This window comes from Mustela putorius, unplaced genomic scaffold, assembly GCF_011764305.1.
Source record: "Mustela putorius furo isolate JIRA1106 unplaced genomic scaffold, ASM1176430v1.1 tig00003858_pilon_pilon_pilon, whole genome shotgun sequence".
Lineage (NCBI taxonomy): Eukaryota > Metazoa > Chordata > Mammalia > Carnivora > Mustelidae > Mustela > Mustela putorius.
In genome coordinates this window covers 10,323,723-10,348,135 of record NW_025422010.1, presented here as the reverse complement: position 1 = coordinate 10,348,135, position 24,413 = coordinate 10,323,723, and the positions used below count along the sequence as shown (strand labels likewise).

Genomic DNA, 24,413 nt, shown 5'->3' with positions numbered 1-24,413 from the left:
CTGCTCTCAGTGGAATGTTTAATTGACCAGTTCTGTTAAAGTGTCAGAGAAGATGGTGTCCAGGGTCACTAATTTCACCATCACGCCTGGAGCTAACAACTGAGACAGAGCTAGGAAGCTGGGAGAAACCTTCTAAACTGGTCTGAGGTCCCTTGACTCTGCTCTGTTTAAATTTTTTTTTTTTTTTATCAACGATTCGGAGGCAGACGGAGAATGTGTGCTCATCAAATTGGCAGATAACCTAAGTCTAGGTAGGGTGACTAACATCCAAATGATAAAATCCGGATTCCAGAAGTTCTCAACAGGCTAGAGTAATGCATGGAAAACAATGAAATGGGGTTTAGTAAGGATCCACATAGCCCTGTGTTCATTTGTTCACAGGGCAGAGCTAAGATAAATGCATATACATTTGAAGAAGCAGAGTTTGGGCCTTTTTAAAGGGGGAATTGTCTACAAGGCAGGGATGCGTTCCTGAATTTTCAGAATGCCTTATCTGTTCAGAGCTGTCTAGCTGTCTCGAAGATTGTAGATTTTATATAAGCATTGGGATGGAAGCTGGCCCAGGTGACCTCTAACACTTCTCTCTACCTCTGAGTTTGTACAATTGCTATTTTATTTTTTTTCTTGCTGCCTGGGCATACAGTATAGACATGGTGCAATAATACTCTTATTTTTGGATTTTCTTGACCAGAACCCTTAATTGTCATCATTGGAAAGTAATTATAATTAATAGCTTTAATTAACATAAGTAATAACATTATATAATACACATCAGAATTTTAATAATAATATGATCAATATAATCACTCCCTTTCACAATGTGAAACTGGTAGAAAGATTTAATACTGTAATAACTCAAAGTAATAAGAGATATTTAAGAGGATGTGGGTAGGACTTAAAATTGTCAATGTGCCCCAGGATGCTGAAATAGCTGAATTGTTTTGTAAAACTGCTCTTCTTTTATTCTTTGTTTCTTTAAGTAGCTTCATTTCTAGCACCAGAATTAAGCAGATGTTTGCATGGTTAGCTTTGAATTTATTCTTGCCTTTAAAGATTGTGTGGGCTATACACAAATTTATAATCTCTCAATATCAAGACTCAAATCTTCAAAGTATTAAAGTGAAAGTTGATTTTATCTTAGATTAAGAATAATTCTTAGAAAAATATTTTGCAAGCTGTATTCATGGTCTCTACTGCATTTTTCTCCCTGACATTGTGCCAGTGTTATGGTGAAAGCGTTTCTCCTTTAATTTTTTTGGACACATTATTGTGTTTTTCTATTGAAAACATGCTGAATACCTAGGGTAATCCCCTTAAAGTTTTGAACACAAGATCAGTTATTCCAAATTCCTGCAAATCTGGAAAATATGAATTATAAATTTGCTTAGGTCTACTTTCATTTGGATTATACACACATTGGATTCTTTGGAGGAACAGTGTAGCATAACAGTATGGCAAGGCCTGGTTAAGACTCAGCTTGGTTAGCACTTAGCATTTAGGGTACAGTAGGGTCAAGATCCATGGTACCTGGATACAAAAGTCAAATCAAATTCAACGTGGTATCAAGTAGGTTTATAGTTACCTGCAATCATCATAGCTTCTTCCAGAGGTCTGATTTTTGTTTACATTACTTTTCATTCTTTCACATCTTAGGTGGTTGCCTTTTTGATGAGCCATATAGCACCTGTGGATATAGTCAGGCTGAAGACGATGACTTCAACTGGGAGCAGGTGAACACCTTGACCAAACCAACTTCTGATCCATGGATGCCATCAGGTTTGCATGTAGTTTTAAATTTTCTTTCTAAAATCAAAGCTTCACTATAGAGTCTGAATCACAGTAAATATTTATTGGGCATTGGCTGAATGAATGAGGGTGTTGGTCTTTGAGTGTGATAGCCCAAGGTGATTAACTAGTGGGAATAGCACAATTAAGGGACTGGTTACAAAGTACAAAGAGTTCACCTTTGTATGTCTTCCTTTAAAGTCTAATTAAAGTATACTTCCTTTATCTTTGGGCACACCTGAGCTAGATTAATAGGCATTTCCCAGTTGATCCTTTCCCAAGCAGCAGATATGGGAAATAGATGGATGTCTCTTCTGGCAAATGTGTCTAGTAGGTGGAACTCTATCTGGGGAATCCAGGTAACAAAGCCTCCATCACAAATGGGAGACCTTGGAGAGTAGCTTTAACCTTGTCAACCTCCAGGATCCACTTGGCATCGAAGAGAAGATGGTGATGCATGCATGTAGATACTTCTTTTTAAGAAGTCCTTAATAAATTCTCTGATGAGTGAAAGATGTTCATTCCATTGAACACCAGCAAAAATTCTACTTATTTTGAAGGAAGAATGGGAAGGTGGTGACAATTGAGCATTAATCACATTGGAACTTGGTCAGGTCATTTTAATGGACACCCTTTGCAGGTGGTGGTGGCATTGTTAGAAATAAGGGAATAGCGGTGCCTGGGGGGCTTAGTCAGTTAAGCGTCTGCCTTCGGCTCAGGTCATGATCCCAGGGCCCTGGGATCCAGCCCCATGTCCCCTTGTTTAGGCTTTCTACTCAGCAGGGAGTCTGCTTCTTTCTCTCTCCGTCTGCCCCATCCCCAGGCTCATGTTCTCTCTCTCTCTCAAATAAATAAATGAATATTTTAAAAAAGAGAAGAACTTTAAAAAAAGGAGAAATAAGGAAATATCATCTTAAAAGCTTTGCATATAGTATTCTATGGTATCGATTTTAAAACAGACTTTCCAATATGTATCCATGAGTTGCTTTAAGTACTATTTAGTTACAAGGGTTTTCTCCTCCTCCTCCTTTGGCATTAACATACATTAGAGGATTTATTTATTTCAAAAACAAATTCTAAAGCTGGCCATCTCGGGCTAAAACAGAAACCAGTTTCATGAATCGCTCAGGGTAAATGGGTAACAAAATCAGATACAACCAGTGCCTCCTGGGGGCTGATTTCTTTACACCTTTATTTACAATATGGTTGGATTTGTTCTCACATGTATATTTGAATATGTTCTCTCGTGTGTGGGATGGTTCTGTGATGCCTTAATCCAAGGGTTGGCGTCCTATGTCCTATAGGCCAAATCCAGCCTGCTGCCAGTTTTGCGGGTGGCTCAAAAGCTAAGAATGGTTTTTACATTTTTAAATGGTTGAAAGAAAAATCTAAAGAATAATAATATTTTGTGACACGTGAAATTCAAATTTCAGCGTCCATAAACAAAGTTTTACTGGTATGGAGTCTTGTGTATTTGTTAAATATCGTCTATGATTGGTTTCAAGCCACACTGTAGGGCTCACTAAGCCTAGATATTTACTGTCTGTCTGGTTCTTTATGGAAATTTTTGCTGACCCCTGTCTTAGACCATTTTGCCATCAGCCTGTGATCGTTGCCTTGAACTCAGTTTACATAGTTATTGCTTCTGGAATCGTTATTATTAATACCCAAGTACTATTTCATATTTTCTTTTATTTTCAGATGATATATTTTCCAAATTTTAGACCATTAAAATCAGTAAGAAAAAACCATGATGATTAGGGACTTCCTCTTTCTCATAAATTTGCTTTCTATGAAAAAGCTTTGTGATTTTTCTTTATTGTTTAATACCATCATCCTTCTGGGACTTTGGTGATTCTAATAAACAAATAACCCATCATTAGGATTTTTAAAATTATGAAAGTGAAAGACTGAAATTTTTACTCTAAATTTGCTCTAATTAAAATTTTACTTTTTCTGGATTTTTTTTTTTTAATCAGTGCTTGAGTGTGTGTACAGTTTGTTTCTCTGTATCTTCATGTATAAGGTTATTTTTAGTCACATCTAAAAAATTTAAATACAGTCTGGAGCTTTATATAAGCTGACTTGATAACTACTCTAAGGCTGTGAGATTGGCTCTAGAAATACATATTTAGGGCAAATAAAGACCAAATGCCGTTTAAATTTTTGTATTTGAAGTTGACGTTTATGTTCCAGATTATTGCAGCTAGCTTGAAACTGTGCTCCACATGGTTTCTCTTTATTGGTGTGTGGTTCATTTCCTATCAATTGATCTCCATTAACAATGGGAAATTTTCTTGAGCTTTAGCATAAGGATTGCTACTTTGAGCACAAGCACTCTTGATTAAGTAATCACTTAATAACCTGGTCCATTTTGTTAGCACTGTTGTATTCTCTCACTTTCTGTACTGTAGTACGTGGTGTAATTATCAGAGTAGATTAAGAAGTATTGAATAAGAAGTGTTTTATCATGTAAAAGCACCTGCACGGTTCGACAACTGTTTTTATATTTTTATATTTCATTAAAGGATTTTGTTTGTACCTTCACGCTCGAGTTCTATAAAATGGGTATTTAACAAGTTCCATGTCTGATGGGTAAGAAAATGCAAATTTATCTTATGCAAAAAAAAAACCCCAATAAACAATAAATAAATAAATAAACAAAACTTTTTGTAAACCTCTTCATAATAGTAAAAATGTAAAGATAACTTATAACCATAGCTATCATTTGATAACTCATAACATTAATGTATGTTTACACCTGATGTGGTCCCCTTAAGACATCATAACCTCCAGCAGAAGCCAAATTTAGTGAATTTGGTTCCCAGTGCTAGGAAAACTTAACAGGAAGTGTAGTGTGTAACCAGGGAAAGCTCATGGAGCCTTCCACACTTAGTTTATATGTTGCAAACTGGGAACTGTGATGTTTCTGATCTTCACAGAGACACCATGACTAAGGACTGAGCCATTTCCGTGGGTTCCCCTATGAAAGGCAGGGAGAAGGAGGGAGGTAGGGGAGTGGAGAGGCAATATGTGCTTTGAGCGGGATGGCCCAGAGAATAGAAAAAATGACCGCATCTATTTATGTAGGGTCAGTTTCACATTTGGGAAAGAGGATGGGTTAACAGACAAAGGAATTGAGAGTTTCCTCTGTGGGTGTGTTCCTCAGGCGTATTTCCCTCTTGCTAGGGAAACCTTCCCTATTTATTCCCACTTCAGGGCTTATGCAAAATTTAGTGAGTGAGGAAGAGAAGAAGACTATGGGGTTGAAAAGGAATTTTTTTCCTCCTTAAATTTCAGTGTGTATCTAGTGAGTAGTATTTTTGGCACGGAATATTCAGACAGTTGTCTAATTATCTCATTCATTCTTTGAATCTGTCAACATTCAACAAATATTTACTTAACACCTGCAATGCACTAGTCATTGTTATTCATCACATTGGGATTCATCACTGAGTGAGCTGAGTAAGGACCCCTCCCCAAAGCACCTTTCATCCTCAGTCTGGTAACATGGTTCTTGGATTGCCAAAAGATTCTAACCTGTAAAATCACATATTCCCTGATGTATTAATGACTTTCTGGAATTGAATACTTAAAAAGTTATGCAGAATTTGGTCCATCAGACTCAGCTTGCTATAGCATCAAATTAAGCTTTCTTGGATGCTTTATCCCTTCAAAAAAGTAAAAACAAGAGCAAAACAAAGTCTATATTGCAGGCAAGTGGCAACCGAGTCCCCTCTGATCATTTTCCTTTCTCAAAGGAATCCCAAACATGTAAATGACTCTGAGCAGTTAACATCATTTGCTTCTTTGCTGTGTGTCTTTGATCTTCATGAGGACCCTGGAAGACTGGGAGGCATTGTCTCTCTTTTGTGTCTTAGGAGACTCAATTTCAGAGAAGTGAAACCTGCTCCAGACTTACAGGTTAGAGAGCCAGCTCCCAGTTTTGCTCTTCTGACTACTGAGGAGTCATCTTCCCATGAGCACAGGGACCTAGCGAGGAGATGGTCTTCATCCCAGGGGGTCGCTTTCTGGATCTTCTGAAAATGAACACGAAGGCCTCTCCATTGTGGGGGCTGCGGGTTCCACCCAGGTCAGATGCTGGCTCTGTCACTTTGTAGTTATTGATCTTGAACAGTTTCTTAAGCTGTTGGTTTCCCAGCCTCCTCATCAGTGAACTCTTTTTGTGTGCTGGAGCTGCACTAGTAAGATCTGTCCCCTTGCCGATTATAGCCTGCGGGGTAGGCAGGCAGGAGCTCATAGGCAGAGACATACATTGTGATGGTGAGATGTGCTGAGGGCTGTACAGAAAAGCTACATCAGGATAAGGGCATAGCAGGTGATGGAAGCAGGAGACAGGACCAGCCTCTCTGCAGAGGTGATCTGGGAGCAGAGATGGGGATTCTACTGAGGACAAGGAGAACATGGAGGTTGAGTCATGTAGGCAGAGTGAAGAGCAGGAACCAGGCCCGGAGACAGAGGTAAGCTCTGCTGGATGGAGTGAGATGGTCAGTCTTAGGTGATCCTAAAGGCTGTGCAAATGTGTTTAGAACCTACCTCAATAAGATTGTTGACCAGGTGAGACAAGATAATCGACTTTGGGAACTTGGCCTCATGTTCCTTCTTTTATTATTATTAAGAAATTTTTCAGGAGCAATTTGGTATGACTTCATCTCTTAGCTTAATTTGGACTCTGAGTAAAGTTCATGCCAAGTTCTTAGTGTCTCTTCTAAATGATACCGAATACCGAAGCAGAAGATATAGACCTTCATATAATTTTTGGAATGATTAAAAAAGAAAGCTGAAAGAAGTCCATTAAAGTACTGACAATATTTATTTCCGTATGGGAGGATTGGGGGTAATTGCTTTATCATTTCTATGTCACACATTTTCTTTAGGGTCAAGTATAACTTTCTAATCAAAATAACAATTTTTTTAGGGGATGGTCATTAAGTTGGCATCTTTTGGATCAATTCTGAATGTTTTTAGTCATCGAACTCAGAAAATACAAACAGCTTCATTGTCCCTGGGAACCTCATTCAAGGGTCCCATTGAGAAATTGCTGCCCGTCATCCAGATGTAAGACAGTCGTTGATGGTCTATCCTTCATTTATCTCACTCTGGTTGGCTTGGTGAGGCTTGGGTTGGGTTTCCAGTTAAACAGTGCATGATGAGACACAGTGAAAGAGATTGGACTGGAGTTGTATTCTCTATTATAAAAGATAAATTCTCTGTTATAAATAACATTTAGAAAAATAACTTTAGAATAGCATTAAAAAAGCCCATTTCAGATCAGTGATCTCTGGAGAGTTCTTAATTAAACAGGATGGGGCTTTGGGTAGCCTCATGTTAACATGGGTATAAACAACATAAAATTTACCATTTTAACAGTTTTTAAGGGTTCAGTTGTACTAAGTACATTCACATGGTTGTGCAGCCATCTCCACCATCCATCTCTCGGATTTTTTTTTTTTATCTTTCCAATCTGAAACTCGGCACCCATGAGACACTATCCTCTTCCCTCCCCTCCATTCCCTCCTCCTCCCACACCCTGGTAACCACCGTTCTACTTTCTGTCTCTGACTTTGACGACTCTGGGCCCCTCATAGAAGTGGAATCACATAGTAGTTGTCCTTGTGTGTCTGGCTTACATCACTTGACATAATATTTTAAATGATTCAGTTTTCATATGTAAAGACTTTCAAGATCAGGGTAGTCTTGTTTTTTGTTTTGTTTTACTTTTAGAAAATTGTCTTGATTTTTAATAAATAATTGTTTCAAGAGGTCCAGGGGCCATTGTAATATATATAATAGCTTATTTCAGTCATTTATGTTCAGTGTTCAACAACTGTTCTCCTTTAAATTTGTTCTAAATTCTCATCTTGGCTGATTGGAAACCATAACAAAAAGTAAGAACGGGGTCTAGCTATTTTTAAATATTTCTAAAAAAGATACAAATGAGCCTGTATATATAAATACATGTTTTTAAAATAGGTTCATTCCTTGCCTGATTTCCTGTAAAATTGTATGACATCATAAGAGTTATGTGAAGCCGAGGAATGAAATAAATAAACCAATCATGAGAGAGGTTGTAAATCTCTCGGAATCTGAGCAGAGGAAGGGATCTGAGAAGGGTTCAGAGTAGGCTGTGGGGCTGTGATGTTAACCAGCCTGAGAAAATCACAGGGAGGAGCTGGTTAGCTCTCACATATGCTGTGCTCCCTGTGCAAGGCCCCCTGACGCTGGGCATGGTCAGAGTGTTGGAAAAGAGGAGCTCACCTTGTCGCAGGAGTCAAAAGAAAGGCCTGTGGACTTTTGATAGGAAACTCAGTGTGGGTCTTTGGAATGCAGATTTCTCATCTGCCTGCAGGGGTGGCGGACTGGGGTGGGCTGATTGGGAAACACCAGACAGAGAGCCTGAGACCCAAAGGAGACAAGCCAGCAGGGCCTGGAGATGCCATTAGTAGCTTTGCTTTATGGAGGGCAGGATCTTTGGGTCAAAAGGGTTTTGAGTGGGCTACTAATAAACTGGCTTATGTGGCCTGTGGTAGGTTAAGTTGCCCTTGCACAGCACAGAGAGGGCCTTGGAAATTCTTTTTTTTTTTTAATCTATTTATTTATTTGACAAAGAGAAAGAGATCTCAAGTAGGCAGAGAGGCAGGCAGAGAGAGAGAAGGAAGCAGGCTCCCCGCCAAGCAGAGAGCCCGATGCGGAGCTTGATCCCAGGACCCTGAGATCATGACCTGCTCTGAAGGCAGAGGCTTTAACCCACTGAGCCACCCAGGCGCCCCAGGGCCTTGGAAATTCTTTGTGGCCCCAGGGCTCTGGGTCACCCCATCTCCTGCTGCCCATGTCCTCACAGATGTAGGCTCCCAGTTACGGGCTTCTGAGACTTTCCACGGCCCCTGGAGTCCAAGAGATAGATATATATATATATATATATATATATATATATATATTCTTATTATTCTTTTTACCTGAAGACCAGGAAGAGATGGAAGTCCTCTTTGGGAGTTCCAGCTGTGTGTGAGGCCCTGGGGAGGTTTGTTCTGGGCACTGAGCATAGAGCCACAAACTGTGCTCCATCTTCCAGGAGATGTAGAAGTCAGGATGGCCGGTCCTCTGGGTGGGGAAAGGGGGCAGGCTGCTGCCCAGAGACTGGTGGGTAGGTGAGGGCGAGCAGCGGGCCTCCTGGAGGAAGGGTCATGACAGGGGCCATGAGAGCATGATGCGTGAGGCCAGAGCAGGTGGGCATGCTTGGCTGAACGAACAGCCTGTCCAAAGGCCGTGAGTGGAGGCTAGGGAGCAAATGCACCCACAGTGCAGCTCAGGAAGTTGCAAAGACATCATAGCCCGGAGGAAGAAAGACTCTTAGAGGCTGTCCTGAGCTGGTGAGAATGCAAAGCATGGGGGTCATTTGTTGATTTCTGGCAAAGGAGGTCAAAAGACATTATTTGACTGTGGGTGCAAAGAGGAAAATTCAAAATTTCTCATTAGACGATATCAGGAAAAGATGGCATGAGGAAATTTGGTTAGTAAAAAAGTACCACAAAGTGTAAGACTATGTAGGAGAAGTGTCCTTGTTCTCGGGAGATCAATGCTGAAGTGTGTAGGGGTGTCTGGGTATCAGTGTAGAAAAAATGTATGCATGTGTACATGTGTCTATTAGGAGAGAATGCCAACGTGGTAAGATGTTAACAATCATTAAATCTGGGTCAGGTGTCTATAAGTATTTATTGCACTGCTTTTTCAACCGTTCTGTAGTTTTGAAACCAGGCATAATGTGCAGTATGCATGGGGACGAAGGAAAGGCCACCTGAATGCGGTATACCAACTTGGGGCAATGCCAAAGCAACGATTGTACACAGCTGCATTTTAGGCCAAATGCTATCCTGTCACATCGCATTGAAAATATTTATATTTATATTTATATTTTGAAAATCAAAGTTGACCTGTGTCTTCCCTTTCTGAGCATATCAGGACGATTCCCTGTCTTTACTGGAGAGGGTTCGTGGAGCCTTGCGGTGGCTGAGAGTGACTAACTCCAGGGATGTCATTTCAGGACTCTCTAAAATAGGACACATGCTTTACACCGTGGTCTTATGCCTCTGTGAGCGTACCCAGTATAAAGGTTGTTATCCTATTGGTAGATATTTCGGTGGCTAACTAAAACTTTGTAAGAAGATGCAGAAGAAATTATTGAATTTTATTTTTGGATACATGTCTGCATTCATTTGTATCCTGTCCATTATATGGGTATGAATATAGAAAAAAAATCATACAGCATTTCTTGGCAAACCCCATCAACTATTGTGCAGATCATTATTTTATATAAGTGGCCTTTAATGCAGAGTTGGCTGATACTTGATTCTAGGAGATTGTGATCAATTATTTCTTAAAGTGATATTTAAAAGCTTAATGGTTGAAAGAGAAATAAATATGGCTATTTAATTCATTGTCAGCTGGACAATCATGATGCTTCTCTCTGGTGGGTGGACAGATTGAGACAACTGATGATGTAGCAGAAAGAGGTGGAATCGGCTCTGTAGGATAGCATGTGACCGTAGCTGCATTCTTAGAGAGGGCGTCCTTGGAAATGTGTTTCTCACGTGGCCTGTCCTTACTTGCAACTACGTTGTCTGATATGGGGTTGTTTCTTAATTTTACCTTTCCCAGTTCCTTTTAGGGAACTTGAAAGAGACATCTTTTCTATTGACTCTGTTACCCATAGAACACATACAAAATATTGAAATCCTTGGCTTCTGACTTGGAGACGGAGACTGGGTTTGATTCAGTGCATTTTAAAGCAGATCGACATCAGTGAGGCTTCTCGTCAACATCCTGGGAAATTATGCAATATCTCTTATAGTCATTCCTTTTCATGCTGTTTTCTTTTTCCATCTCTGTGGACTGCGATACTCATCCCACTAAACACACATCTTGTGAAAATGGTGTCACCTCCCCCATTGTACTTGATAAACAGAACATGCCTTAATTCCTCCTGATGGTCCTGGCTCACTGTGAAGTGACAGGCTGCAATTTGCCAGCAGGTCAACGACCCAGCTGATGACAAGTGACCTTTCTCACACTGCAATCAATGCTTGTTATTTGGGAAACAAAATGATACAGTTTGTATTTTTCAGCAGATGGGTCATTGGGTCAGCCCACCATTGACATGTGAATTTGTTACTTGGGCTGGCTGAGTCAGTTCAGACAGGAATGTGAATTTATTTGCATTGATCGGGGTCTTGCTCTTCAGAGAAGGTGTTGGACATTTGTTAGTGGCACAAATTATAAATAATTGGTTTTACATGTCAGTCAGACAAAGACTTTTAGAAAGCCTGTTTTACACAATAGTACTATATGCTAGTTTAGGCGCGTATACGGTATGTTTTGTTCAGAGTTGATGTTTCTCAATTACTTTGGAAGAAAATCTTAAACTTGTGAATTCGTATCTGTCCTACTTAAATACTTCTTCTCCACGTGTTTCCTGAAATGTGTTTCCCGAAGCCCCATGAGTACATGGCCATGTGGCTGAGCTATTCAGGAAAAGATGCTGGGAAGACATGAGCTGCCTGAAGAGCTAGGAGTTAGTACTGTTGTTGAATAACTGCTTTCAGCTTTCACCTTCTAGAAACATGGGAGGATTGTGTCTTTCTGTCCCCTTTGATTTCAGTGTGGCTACACCTGATTTGGCTGGTGAAATGTGAGTAGAAGTGACATGTGTCACTTTCAGGCAGAGCTTCTACAACCAATTTGAGATTCCCCATGTTCTCTTCCCTTTTCCTGTCTTGTGGAGCATTGGGATGCTTTTAGCCTGGGTGCCTGAGGGAGGAAATGGAGCAATGACTCCCCCCACCCCCCACCAGCTCCACCCCACAACACACTCAGCTCAGCGGACTGCAGGTATCACATGCCTGAGGGAGACAGAAACTTCCTGGTGTTATGCCACAGAGATTTTGTGGTTGTGTGTTGAGTGGTTCTCAAACTCTTTGGTCTGAGGGCCCCTTTACACTCTGAAAAAAATATTTTCTGAAACGTTTGAAGGGCTTTTGTTCATGTGGGTAGTATTTGTTTATATTTTCTGGATTAGAAATTAAAACGGAGAAATTTTGAAAACAGTGCATGAGCACACATTCCATTAGCCTCTAGAGCAGTGAGGTACATCTGTGACTAAATGAGAATGAAATGGGAATAATAAAGTCAAATAATGTCATGTTACTCTCATGAAAACTGTCTTGACCTTGTGGATTCCCTGAGAGGGTCTTAGGGAATACAGGGTCCCTGGAAGACACTCTGAGAGCCACTGATTTAGACTATCTTAAGTGAAATGCCTTCCTTGGCAATTTCGTATTAAAGGCTCAGACAGTTTTCAAGGGGAAGTAAAGGAGGGAAAAAGGTTCTGGAAATTTTGTCAAAAGGGTATCTCTGAGTGTCATACTCACTTTTTCTTTTTGAATAAAGACAATATGAATACTTCATTCCTATTGTGAAAAGGTATTTATGAATATAAATATACATTTAAATCAGTATATGAATACATAAAATAGTTGTTATTTTTACATTATTAAATAAAAATATAAAAATATATAAATATAAAAATAAGTATTTTATTTAAAATAAAACAAAACCCCGAATTACCTTGTACAAAAATCATACAATGAAAATCATGAATTTTACAAATTCTGCGAAAGCCAATTATGAAATATCATGCTCTAAAAAACTTTGAAAGTAGGATTAACCTTCCTATATTTGAAATTGTTTGGGTAGAGGCTTTCTGGACAGCATAGGGTTGGATAAAGTGAATTATTTGAACTTATTCCTACGTAGGAAGGTTGTATAATTTCATTGGTAGCTCTACTTCTGAGATTTTTAACTGCATAACTGTCATATATACTGTCAAGAAAAAATAATTTCACCTCCTTTTCTTATGAAATGTGCAGTGACAAAGTGATATAAAGACGGCTGACCATTATTCAGGGAGACTTGGAAATTGTGCTCGATCAAAGCTGCATAGGAACCAATTTCAAATCCTGTGGGTGAACCTATCAGTCGCGTATCTCCCCAATACCAACAGCCACATTATGTAAGATGACACATTCATTTCCAAAGACAGGAGTTCAAACAGCATTTGCTTATATTTAAAAGGCATGACAGATAAATGTTTTCTGAGTTGAATGTTGACACAGCCAGAGTTATCAGGGGAATCTGGTGATCTTTAGAGATTTTTCCAGCTCTTATAGATAGTTAATACTTTTATATTATAGATAGTTAATATTATAGATAGTTCTTATAGATAGTTAATACTTAAGCTTATTAATATTATAGATAGTTTATTATATTATTTATTATATTATATTAATATTATAGATAGCTTATTATATTATAGATAGTTAATACTTAAGCTTGAGGAAGAAGACAGAAGCAGATGACCTTTCTAGCTCTTTCTAGGACTAGCACCTTTTCTGTTTCAGTAAGTACTTGTGAAGCACCTGCTGGGGGCAGCCACTGTTCTTGTATCCTGGAAGATAAAGACCGTCACGGATGACCCAAGTGCAAGGAGGCGATGCTTTACTTGACAGACCAAGTATTAAAATAGAATAAAGCGCTGGCTGGAAGTAAAGAAAATTAAATGTATGAAGTGGCAAAGACTCACTGAGGATGAATTTCATCTGTTAATTGCCTACCTATGATGGTGGCTTTTCAAGCCTGTGACTCCCCTGCGAGTGTCCCTGTTATTGGAGATGCCTGCAGATTGGGAAGACTTCAACAAGGATCCCTAGGAAGATTTGGTAGATTTGATCAAGAGCCGACAGTGGCCATCTGCCCACTTGGAGCAGGTGTCCACAGCTGCCCCCAGCAGGCTGAAGATACAGCCTTCTTCCCCCGGTAGAATTGTATGAAGGGAGGGGCTGCCTTCACTGAGAGAATGTCTTTATAAAATGCCTTTATTTGGGTCATACATTGCTTTCCCTGACACCGAAGAGAGTAAAGCCATGTTGTTTCATTTCAGCTTTTAAGTAACAATAGTGTTTAGTCATGCTTTCTTACCCCTGCAACGGGGTAGTATTTTCTTTGCTTATTTAACTTCTGTTTGATAAGATTCTCAGTAAGCCTTCAAGCCAAGTCACGCTTTCTAATTTGGGTAATTCCTTAAGTCCCCCAGCAGATGGAGACGTGTAATTCTTTGCTCTTTTATTGGATGGGCTGCTTCTTGCCCCAGTTGACATTGCTACAATTCTCTGGTTAAGATGTGGGGTCAGGTTTTGCAAATGAGCTAATGAATGCGCCCTCTGCACTTCTCTTCCTCCTCTCCTTTGGCCGGGTTAACAGTTCTTATTTATTCTTAAATTTCATAAGGTCTTTATCATTAGTGACCTTCCCCAGTGAATAAGAACAATATTTTCTTTAATGACATGTTCACAGCAAAGCAAAGAACAGAGAGCCCCTGGAGCTCCAGGGGAGCAATTTTAAATCCTCTGGGCCTCTTTCATGCCCTAGTCTGCCCGTATTTTGATGCAGAATAAAACCCCAGCGGTCAGATCTTTTTCAGCCAGCAGGGTAAACTTTGGTCCCAGATTTTCTGAGGTCCATGTAGGGAGCAGAGAGAGAGGCTATCCTCATTTGCCTCTGTCCACACCCACTCATCCGAAGAGAGGAATTTGGAAACTGGTGGTTTCAAGGGATCTTCTGATTCAAGTTAATAGTTCCTTTCTTTATTAACTTATACCCTTCCGTTCAGGTAGGTCAAAGAAGAGACTTCATTTTTGACAAATTCAGCAAAACCTTTCAAAAATAGTAATTATTGGAAAGCCATTTGGAGTCGCCATTTGTTGCATTTCCAGACTTTCTTACTATTTCTACAGATAATGGGTAAATTAGTGGCTTTCAAATTCTAAGTTCAGTACTTTCTAAGTTGATGATCTTGCCTCCAAGATACTAATAGAACAGAAAGATAACATCCTGAGGTAATTCATGGGAGTGGCTGCTCACCCCTAAGAATTAGCAATGAAAATTGATTCACAAGAAATAAACACAGAAAACAACTCACCAAACAGACAATAATAGTAATAATAAACCCAAATGTGATCAAAAAAGCATTGTTCTTAAAGGAGTTAGTAATTTATCATATTTTTGTATTATTAGGCTTTTTCTGTAATTTGAAGATGCAATTTATAAATAGGTTATTTTCCAAGCTAAGTAATTAATTACATTCATGGGAGACATTTTCACTTACTTTGTAAGTCTTGGTAAGAGCAAATGAAATTATTCCACAAATGTCTATTGACTTATTGAATGAGTTCTGAGAAAAGGATACATCCAAATTGAATAGGTCTTGTGATCTGGATCTTTACTGTAATATTAAAGCGCTTTCTAAAGAAATTGAAGCTCTTTGTATTTTTGGCTAAGAATTAATAGCATACCAAAAAAAAAAAAAAGTACTATATACTGGAACAAGTAAATCCCCAAATTTCAGTACTATTTTCCATTCATATAGTAGTCTAGACTGGTTCCAGGTTGGAGGTTTTTGGGTTGGGAATGCCCTTCCACACACATGCGTGTTACAAAGGACTGTGCCACCTTTAGGATGTGTTCTCCAAGATTGCCCTCAAGTGGACATCTAGGTAGCAAAGGAGAAGGTGGAGGATCCATGTGGGACATTTCTATGGACCAGATTCAGAAGTAGAGAGAGCAAAGTCATGTGGTCCTGAAACCTGCAGGGACACCTGGGGGTATAGCTTAGTTGAATGCCCAGGAGGAATAAGAAAAGAGCCTTTAGTGACTAGCTTTCAGCTTCTGCCATTCTTGGCCTTAAGTGGATTTTATTTAAGAAAAGGCCAGAGTCCTGGTAGATTATTATGAGAGAAAATTGCTCGAAATTGAATATAATGATGATTTTTTATTTAAAATGAATGCCATCTTTAAAAAACCCAATTAATTGACCAAAATAAGCTTTTGAGAATTATCTTCAATTTTGTAGTATTTTCGTATAAAAGCCAGTGAAACCGTAACTCGTAGATCTTGCAAACCTAAAGACTTTCCTAAACTTTATGGTATTAAACCATACCCTAATATTTCTATAAAACAGATATTCTTTTACCTTACCTTAACTCTGAGATAATTTTCCAGATATAGCAAAGATATATGAGCATATATTGCTACTTAATTCAGTGAAGTAAATATCATTGAATAAATGTCAGCTTTTCCAGGGAAATCACTGCATATAACCTCTCTGGATAATATATTTATCAAAAAATCAATACTAAGAGTAAACAGATTTTTAATACATCTTAAGGAGCTTCCTAATAAACCAGAATGCCAACCCATAATTTAAAGCTATTGATACCAATAAGTATTTACAGATGACATCATCATAATTTTTATAGATTATTCTCCATGGTGGTCTGATGCAATATATTAAATTCAGTGTTAACCTTGGGCCTGGCAGAAGTGGTTTATTGTCGAGATATGTAAAGGCTACTCTGGCTTCTCTTTCTAGGTGGGAAAACTACAGTGCCGAGGACAGGCCACTTCCGTTCTCTTCCATTCTGTTTTGTTCTGTTCGGTGCTGTGTGGTTTTGCTGCTCTCCTGTCTGCCATCCCTCTGGCATCTGTGCTCCTCTTTCTGGGGCTCATACCTCTCATCATAGGAGACAGGATTTCTCAAACTTTTGGTGCCCACTGATTGTATGACTGACACATAATACATTTTTTTTAAAATAAAAAAGGCCAATCATAAATTTTAAAATAAATTTTGAAAAGTCCTACTTTAAATTGAAAAAACAAACATGGTTTTTTATCCCCCCCCCCCGCCCCGCAAAAAAGAACTTTCTTAACATTATTTTCAAGCTGTCTGCATTGCCAGATGCTGAGAATTCACCCTGCAGACTCTGCAAAGTCATGTTAAAGAATGTCCACAATAGAAGGATGGAAGTCTGGAATTTTGACTTGGTAATAATAAAGCGATTCCATGCCACCATTTGGCTGTATTCATTTTAGAAAAGGTTTTGTTCTACTGAAATGTGGGGGGCTTGGGTTTTAATTCTGTTCTGTAATATGCCTAGTAGGAAAACCACTGTTGGCTTACTCAGAGAGAGCTCTCTGACGTTAGCACCTCAGCTATATGACCTGGTTCAAGGAAATCACAGCTCATGTCATAATGTTGTTGTAAGAATTAAATGAGAGAGGCTGTGTGTAGAGCTTAGGACAGTGCGTAGTGCAGAGTCCAATTACTCATTTTCTTCTTTCATGGAGGATGCTTTTGGCTCATATCTCAAGATCAGATAGATTCTCTCTTATGTTTTCTTCTAAAAGTTTTAGGTTTACTTTCCTCCTAAATTACATTCAGGTTCAGTATCTGTACAAGTTAATTGTTGCATATGGTGTAAGGTAAGGGTCTAAGCTTATTATTATTATTATTAGCATATATATATATATATATATATGCAAAAGTCTAAGTCCCATTTGTTGAAAAGACCATCTGTTACACATCAAATTGTGTCCCCCTTATCCCATATCCATGTTTTGAAGACCTAACCCCCAAATGTAACTGTATTGGAGATTAGGTCTTTAAAGAGGTTATTATATTAAAATGAGGCATTAAGGTAAGCTTTAATCCAGTATGACTCGTGTTCTTTCTTTCTTTCTTTTTTTTTTTTAATTTTATTTATTGATTTGAGAGAGAGAGTGAGAACAAGCCAGGGTGGAAGGAGAAGGAGAAGCAGACTCCCCACTGAGCAGGGAGCCTGACTAAACCACCCAGGTGCCCCATGACTGGTGCTCTTGAAGAAGAGAAAAGGACCAGTGGTATGAACACACACAGGAAAGGCCATGTGAAGACACAATGAGAAGAGACCATTTGCAAGCCAGGGAGAGAGAACTCAGAAAAAAGCAACCCTACTGCACACTACCACACCCCAGAATGATGAGAAAATGCACTTCTGTTGTGATATTTTTTATGGGAGCTCTAGCAAACTAATATACCATTTCTCCATTGAATGATCTTGGTCCCTGTGTGGGTTTATTTTTATCTGCCAGTTATAGAGTGACAAGTTATTTAAAATACTGAATGTGTTGCTGAAAGACCCAACTTGAGTCGACCACATGAAGTCATAGACTATCTTTCTTGACATTGTCTGTCGCCATCCAAGACATTTCACTGCAGCAATCCGTTCTCTTTCTCCAGTGCATAGTGTGCTGGAAGTTTGGCTAAAATATGGTCATTTCCCAATTCTCTCTTTTTTCAATAGTGAATCAAGATCAGGAGTTGAGTCCACCTGAGCATGTGTCAATGGCATTAGGGTGGAGGGACAGTAGGTACAGGAGGGCCATATGTGGCCCAAGCCTCACATGTAAACTGTCAACTTTATCTTCAAAGAAGGATGAACTTTAGGGCACAGAGACACATGAACAAAGTTGAGAATAGAATGTGTTCATCATACGGCCAAATCTATGTCTCACTGGTGGATCACACTGCTTTTGATGAGCTGGAAATTAGTATTTTTGATTTATTATATGGTGAGTTAAGTACCTCGCATTATAACATTTTTAGTGTTTAAAGTGTTTGTTCGTGGGGGCCTGGGAGGCTCGGTGGGTTAAAGCCTCTGCCTTTGGCTCAGGTCATGATCCCAGGGTCCTGGGATGGAGCCCCACATCAGGCTCTCTGCCCAGCAGGGAGCCTGCTTCCTCCTCCCTCTCTGCCTGCCTCTCTGCCTACTTGTGATCCCTGTCTGTCAAATAAATAAATAAAAAATCTTAAAAAAATAAAAGTGTATGTTAAATATTTAAAATGTATATGACACCATTTAAAATTGTATATTGGCATCTCTACATTTTTTAATGTGCCAGGGATTTTAAAAATAACATCGGCATGAGACTCATTGACCCTTAGTTGCTTCTTGCCAGCTGCTGCCCATGAATAAATCAGGGTGTGGGGTGGTAGCCAGGTGCAGCTCCAAGCTCTTCTGGTGGAAGCCCTGGCTAGAGCTCCAGGAGGACGATCTCAGCACACTTTTCCAAGTCTATATCATGCCTCACAAAACAAGCCTCAAATACATTAAGCCAAATGCCCTACTCCTGTTCAGACACCTAGAGATGGAGGCAGCTCTCTCCCATCTAGCCCCACGTGTTCTAAGAGCTCATGCACAGACCACATTCTGTGGTTCTCTCGTAGGGAGATACTGGGGAGAGCAATTGCCATTTTCTGTTGTATGACTTTGATCTTCTGTTGCCATTGGGTTTTGTGATTAGATTGGTGGCCAGCAGTGTCATTTGATGCAGGAATTCTGCCAGGAGACTCTTCTGTTTTCTCTCTGCACATAATACGGTTCATCAACCTTGCAGCTGGCTTTGGAAGGGTCTCAGTGTGTGATTTGTACATGTATTGTTTCATCTTTGAGGTCAGTTTTGAATCGTGACCGTGGAATCGAGGGCCTTCCCTTCCTTTATGACAGCATTCTTTAGGTTTCTAGAGGAAACTAACGCACTTGTTTTGGAAAATCCCTATTGGATTACCTGGAGTTGCCACTTTGAAAATGTTTCCAACTTTTTGTTGAGCCACCGTTTGTGAAAGTTTTGTGACAGTCCACTTCTTGAGAACTGGGGCAAGTGCATTTGCACACAGGACCAGTCAAATCTTTGAGTCCGTCATCATTTTCCTCCCTCTGCCTTTGATCCGTTTTGGCAAAGCGTATGATACCATCACTCCTTTAGGTGCCCCTGTGCTTTTAACACATACTAACTTGCTTTGTATATTGCATTGTGGGTTTTTTAAAAACCAAGAGATCATTATTTTGAACTGTAAAGTTTGTGATTATTTTTGTTGTTACTTTTTATTTTAATACACCACTTTTGAAACCTGGATTCGTTGCAAATTGGAGCACCACAGGATAGTAACAAAGATGAGAGACTTAACAGATGTGATTAGCAGAAAGATGATGATGTAAGTGCATATCAACGATTGTGAACTGTGGACCTCGCTGAACTTGGCAGAAATGAGCCGGCTTAGTGCTTGTGGGTGGCAGGTGCATGTGATCGTCATTCAAGTCGCAGACAGACTGTGGGTCAGATTATAGGTCACTTTGAGTTGAGAAGGAAGAGAAATGTACACACGCATAACCTTTTAGATTTAGCAAAAAGGCTCCCATGCCGGTATGTACGTTGACCACATGGCTTAGACAGGGCAGGTGGGAGGCTGACTAATTTAGGAAAAGGAAAAGTCAGAGCTCACTTCACTTACCCCGGGGAGGTCTCAGCAGGAACAATGGTGTCATGGACCAAATGGAGTGAGCCTGATACACTAGACCATTCCTAGGAGAGGGTGGGGTCAGACCAAAGGCCATCACCTCTCATGGGGCTAGGGGGTGTAGCTGTTCCTTCCTCAGAGCCCAGGCATCTCTGGAGGCTGTTGTTAACCTCCTGTCATATCAAAGTACCAAATCTAGGCCTGTACTGGTATCACTAACCTACAGTCACAGTTTTCCCTCTGGTGACCCTCTTAAGGGGTCTTTGTTACTGGGGAAAGTCACCTCCAAAGGCAACGTTCTTGTGATCCTTCCCCCCACCGTGTGCACTTGTAATGGTGAATGTATAACTTTTAGGAGCCAGACAGTTATTAATATCCTAACTGGATGGCTGGGAACAACATCATCATTCTTTATTATTATTTCAACTCTGTGAAATGTATGTAAGTAAAATGCTTCAGCCCCCTTTCCTTTACAATTGCCCCCTTCGGTGGACGACCTGAAGGAGATCACCAGGTGGAGTTAAATACTTTCTGAGGCCAAATGTCAAGGAGAGAATTGCCACCATTCATCTCTGTCCTTTTTCTGCTGAGTCACTAGGTTTCTGGGTTCTCTAAAAAGAAATGGAAATGGCTTCTATGTGGCGCGTGTGTCCCAGGTGGGCTTTAACATCAGTGCAGTTGGCCTTTTCCCTCTTTGGCCTCTTCGCTTTCCTGAACTATTTGCAGGTACCTGGACTTACTTGTCTCCAACACCTTTGCTGCAAAAGACATCCTCTTACGAAGACTCTCCCTCCTGCAAAGATTCTCCTTCCTGCAAAGACTCTCCCTCCTATAAAGACTCCCCCTCCAGCAAAGACTCCCCCTCCTTCCTGATGTCCCTCGGATGTTTGCTGTCCATGCTTTGTGCTCCTGCTGCTTCCCCCTAAGATTTCTGTAATTCAACCCTTCTCTGTTGCTTGTCATGGTCTCTCCCTAAGACCTAGGCTGTGCCCCCAATCAGAGCAGTCTCATCTTTGGCCTTTAGGTTTGTTTGTTTAACATGCTGTGGTCCTCTGTAATTGAAGATGACAGCATCGAGAAGAATTAATTATGCAGATCGTGAGCACCCTGGCTTAATAGCTACTTAGATGCCTGTGAACTGCTGTAGCTTTTTAAGCTATTGTCCGGTGGCTTGGAAAGTACTTAACTGAGCATAACCCTCACATTCCCTGGTCTCCCCCTCTAAGAGAACACCGCCAAGGAGAGTATGTGTGATCTCAAGAGCAGAAGAATCCCTGGGAGCTGAGTCCCGAGACACCTGCCTTTTTCCTGGCGAGGGCCTGGTGCCTTCTGCAATCCAGTAGGTTCCTTAGCAACCGTCTGGGAAGGGGCTAATCCCAAATTCAGGGTCTACTGCTGTTGTTGCTATAGGTGCTGCTGCCACTGACCACTCCCTGAGGCTGAGGAATCCTAGGACTGCCTCTGGGGTTTGATTTTGGCACTGATGTTTGCCTTGCCTTCAGAAGTCCTGTGCTCCTTTCACTGAAGCAGAGGATGGCTCACGCCCGTGCAGTTGAAAATTCAAATTAGACTCATCTTATTATCTGTTGGTTACAGATAATGGTGATGCAACAATGGGGGTATGTTTTAACACCTCTGAACTGCACACTTAAAAATGGTTAAGATGGTGACATTTCATGTGTGTATAATTTATCATGATTAATAATGTCAATTATTCTTAAAAATCACCTCAAAGTCTTTTCTAGGCTTTCAGTGGTTAGTGATGAATTAGAACCCAGAAACCGATTTATTAATCATCTCAGTAGGCTAAAATATGCTTCTCCAAACCCAGGCAATCAATATGCATAGAAGTTAATTTTTCTACCAATTGCTCATAATAATTTTGATATTTTGTGTTAGTAAGAATTGATGAAATAATGTAATATTTCATAAATATTCTTCATTGTTCTTTTATCATCAGTAGGCTTCTGGCTTCTAGTTATAAATATTTAGACTCTATTTTCCTTTATAATCAGACCTCTAATTTTAGTTGCCTACTAGACAGATACTCCAGACTCAAGATGTTCAATATTGCATTTATGTTCATGGCTTAATTTTACCAGTCTCTGGTAAATTTACTGAAAACACCTCCTGCTCAAGAAAACAAAGTGTTAAAAATGAATATTTCAAGTACCCATTTTGGGGTTTGATTTATAAAATTAGAGGAATGTAAGTACACCATAGAGCATTTGGCAGTATTTTGTCTTAGGTGGGTATTTTTATCTTGCTTGTGTTTAAATTCTAGTATTATATTTTTAATTGTGATAAAATGAATTCACACTGTTGTGCAACCATCACAACTCTGTAGTTCCAGAACATTGTCATCACCCCAAATGGAAACACTGTAAATTAAGATGTCATTTTCCATCTTCCCCCAACATCCCCCACCAACCTCCAGCCCCTAGAAACTGCTAATTTCCTTTCTGTTGCTAAGGATTTGCTTTTTCCAGATATTTCACACAAATGGATAATATTACTTTTGAAACAGAATCTAAATCAGTCATCAGACAGGCCTGTTTCCTATCTTTTGTGCGTACATGGTTCTGATTTTTTAAAAAATCTTAATGTCTAGCAACCTTGGGTTGACTATACTCTGTATGAAGGATTCCTCTATTAGAAGACCCTAGAGCCATTGAAAGAGGCTATAGATGTATGTTTATTGACATTTAAAACTGAATATAATATTAATAACTAAGGGAAAATTTAGATTACAAAATTATATGGTCTGATTGCATTCTGTAAAATTACAGGACAAAAGACAGTGACTAGAAAGATATAACCAGGATATTGACAATGACAGCTAAGATAGATAGACTGAAATTTCTTTATGGCCTTTCTGTAGGTCCCTTATTTTCTGATTTGTGTGAATATTTACTTAAATGAGAAATAACGGCTTATCTGTTGCCTCAAGCAGCACTAAAATGATTAGTATAAGACTTCATGGTATTTTAAAAATCTAACTAAAGTATATCAATATTCTTTTAATTAATTATATTAGCAAAAATTCATTGCCCATACAATTTTGAAAATGAAAATATTACAAGTACATTAGTATTGAACGTTCCAGTCTGTCTTCATGGAATGCAGTTGTGGCAAAATCAGTTTGAATTTTTAAAATGTTTTTATGGTAACTCTATAGATTAGCTCAACTCATGTAATTTCCAGAAAAGGGCAGACAACTCAACCAAGCAGTAAAATGAAGGAATTAGACTAGGTATTTCAAAGCCCTTTCATCCTCCAGTGATGTGGTATAGTGATTTTAATGCTCATATTACCTGTTCTTGTGGATGTAAAAAAAGAACATCTAAATATGTGTCTCATACTATGGTCATAAACCTGGAAAATGATAGGGTTAAAAGAAGGACTATCCTACAGACCTATTAAAAGATCCCTTTATGTTATTGTGATGGAGAATGCAACATCTTTTCAGAGATGTATTTAAGATTTAAAAAAATCTGTTTTAGTTTAGACTGTTTATGTCCATTATTTGCTTTAAGCTTTGTAAGTCTTCTCAGAGCCTCTACACATCCTAGTATAGAAGAAATTCTAACTATGCCTGTCTTAGGCTCATTTAAATTGCTATGTTCTAATGTGAATCATTTTCATTATATTGCATATGGCAGTCATGATAATAAGATCAGATATATTTCAAACTTTCCATACCTTTATATTCTGTGCCTCTGGTTTGCCTTTCTAAAGACATGAACTTTAGGGACGCCTGGGTGGCTCGGTCTGTTAAATGTCTGCCTTCGGCTCAGGTCATGATCCCAGGGTCCTCGGATTGAGCCCTGCATTGGGCTCCCTGCTCAGTAGGGTGCCTGCTTCTTCCTCTACCTACTTCTTCCCTGCTGTGCTCTCTCTCTCTCTGTTAAATAAAAAAATAAAATCTTTAAAAAAATAATTAAGAAAAAATAAAGACCTGAACTTCAGACAGTTTTTGATCAAGTGCTTCCTAGGATACACAATGACTCATCATTGTTGTTTTATGTGTATTCTAATTACTTCAAAAAGGAAATTTGAGGAAAAGTATGTAGAATTCAGGGTGGCCGAGTGTAGGATCTTCATGTTTATGTGATTCATTGAAGCTTTGGTCTTTGTAAAGCGTTTTTATTGGAATCTATAACACACATACAGTAAAGTGAGTAAAATAAGAACATACAGTTAAATAGTTTTGATGTTGACATCTGATTAACCATCACCCAGGTCAAGAAGCAGATATTGTGCATATCAGAGAAGCTCCTTCCCCACCACAATGTTTTCTTCTTGCAGATGTATGTTTTACACTCATAGCTTTATTATTCTTGTCAAAATAATTTTTACACTTATTCACATACCACACCCAATT

The 24,413-nt window shown here is 39.3% G+C and overlaps 1 protein-coding gene across 9 annotated transcripts in view; it reads left to right on the top strand.

Annotated features, from left to right (window-relative positions):
* The window catches only part of PTPRM (protein tyrosine phosphatase receptor type M), a 776,839-nt gene that overhangs the window by 187,337 nt on the left and 565,089 nt on the right, over window positions 1-24,413 (top strand). For all 9 annotated transcript variants that reach the window (XM_045065755.1, XM_045065757.1, XM_045065756.1 and 6 more), the window contains exon 2: window positions 1,654-1,776. In XM_045065755.1, coding sequence (XP_044921690.1) covers window positions 1,654-1,776 — 123 coding nt within the window. The remainder of the gene's footprint in view (window positions 1-1,653; window positions 1,777-24,413) is intronic.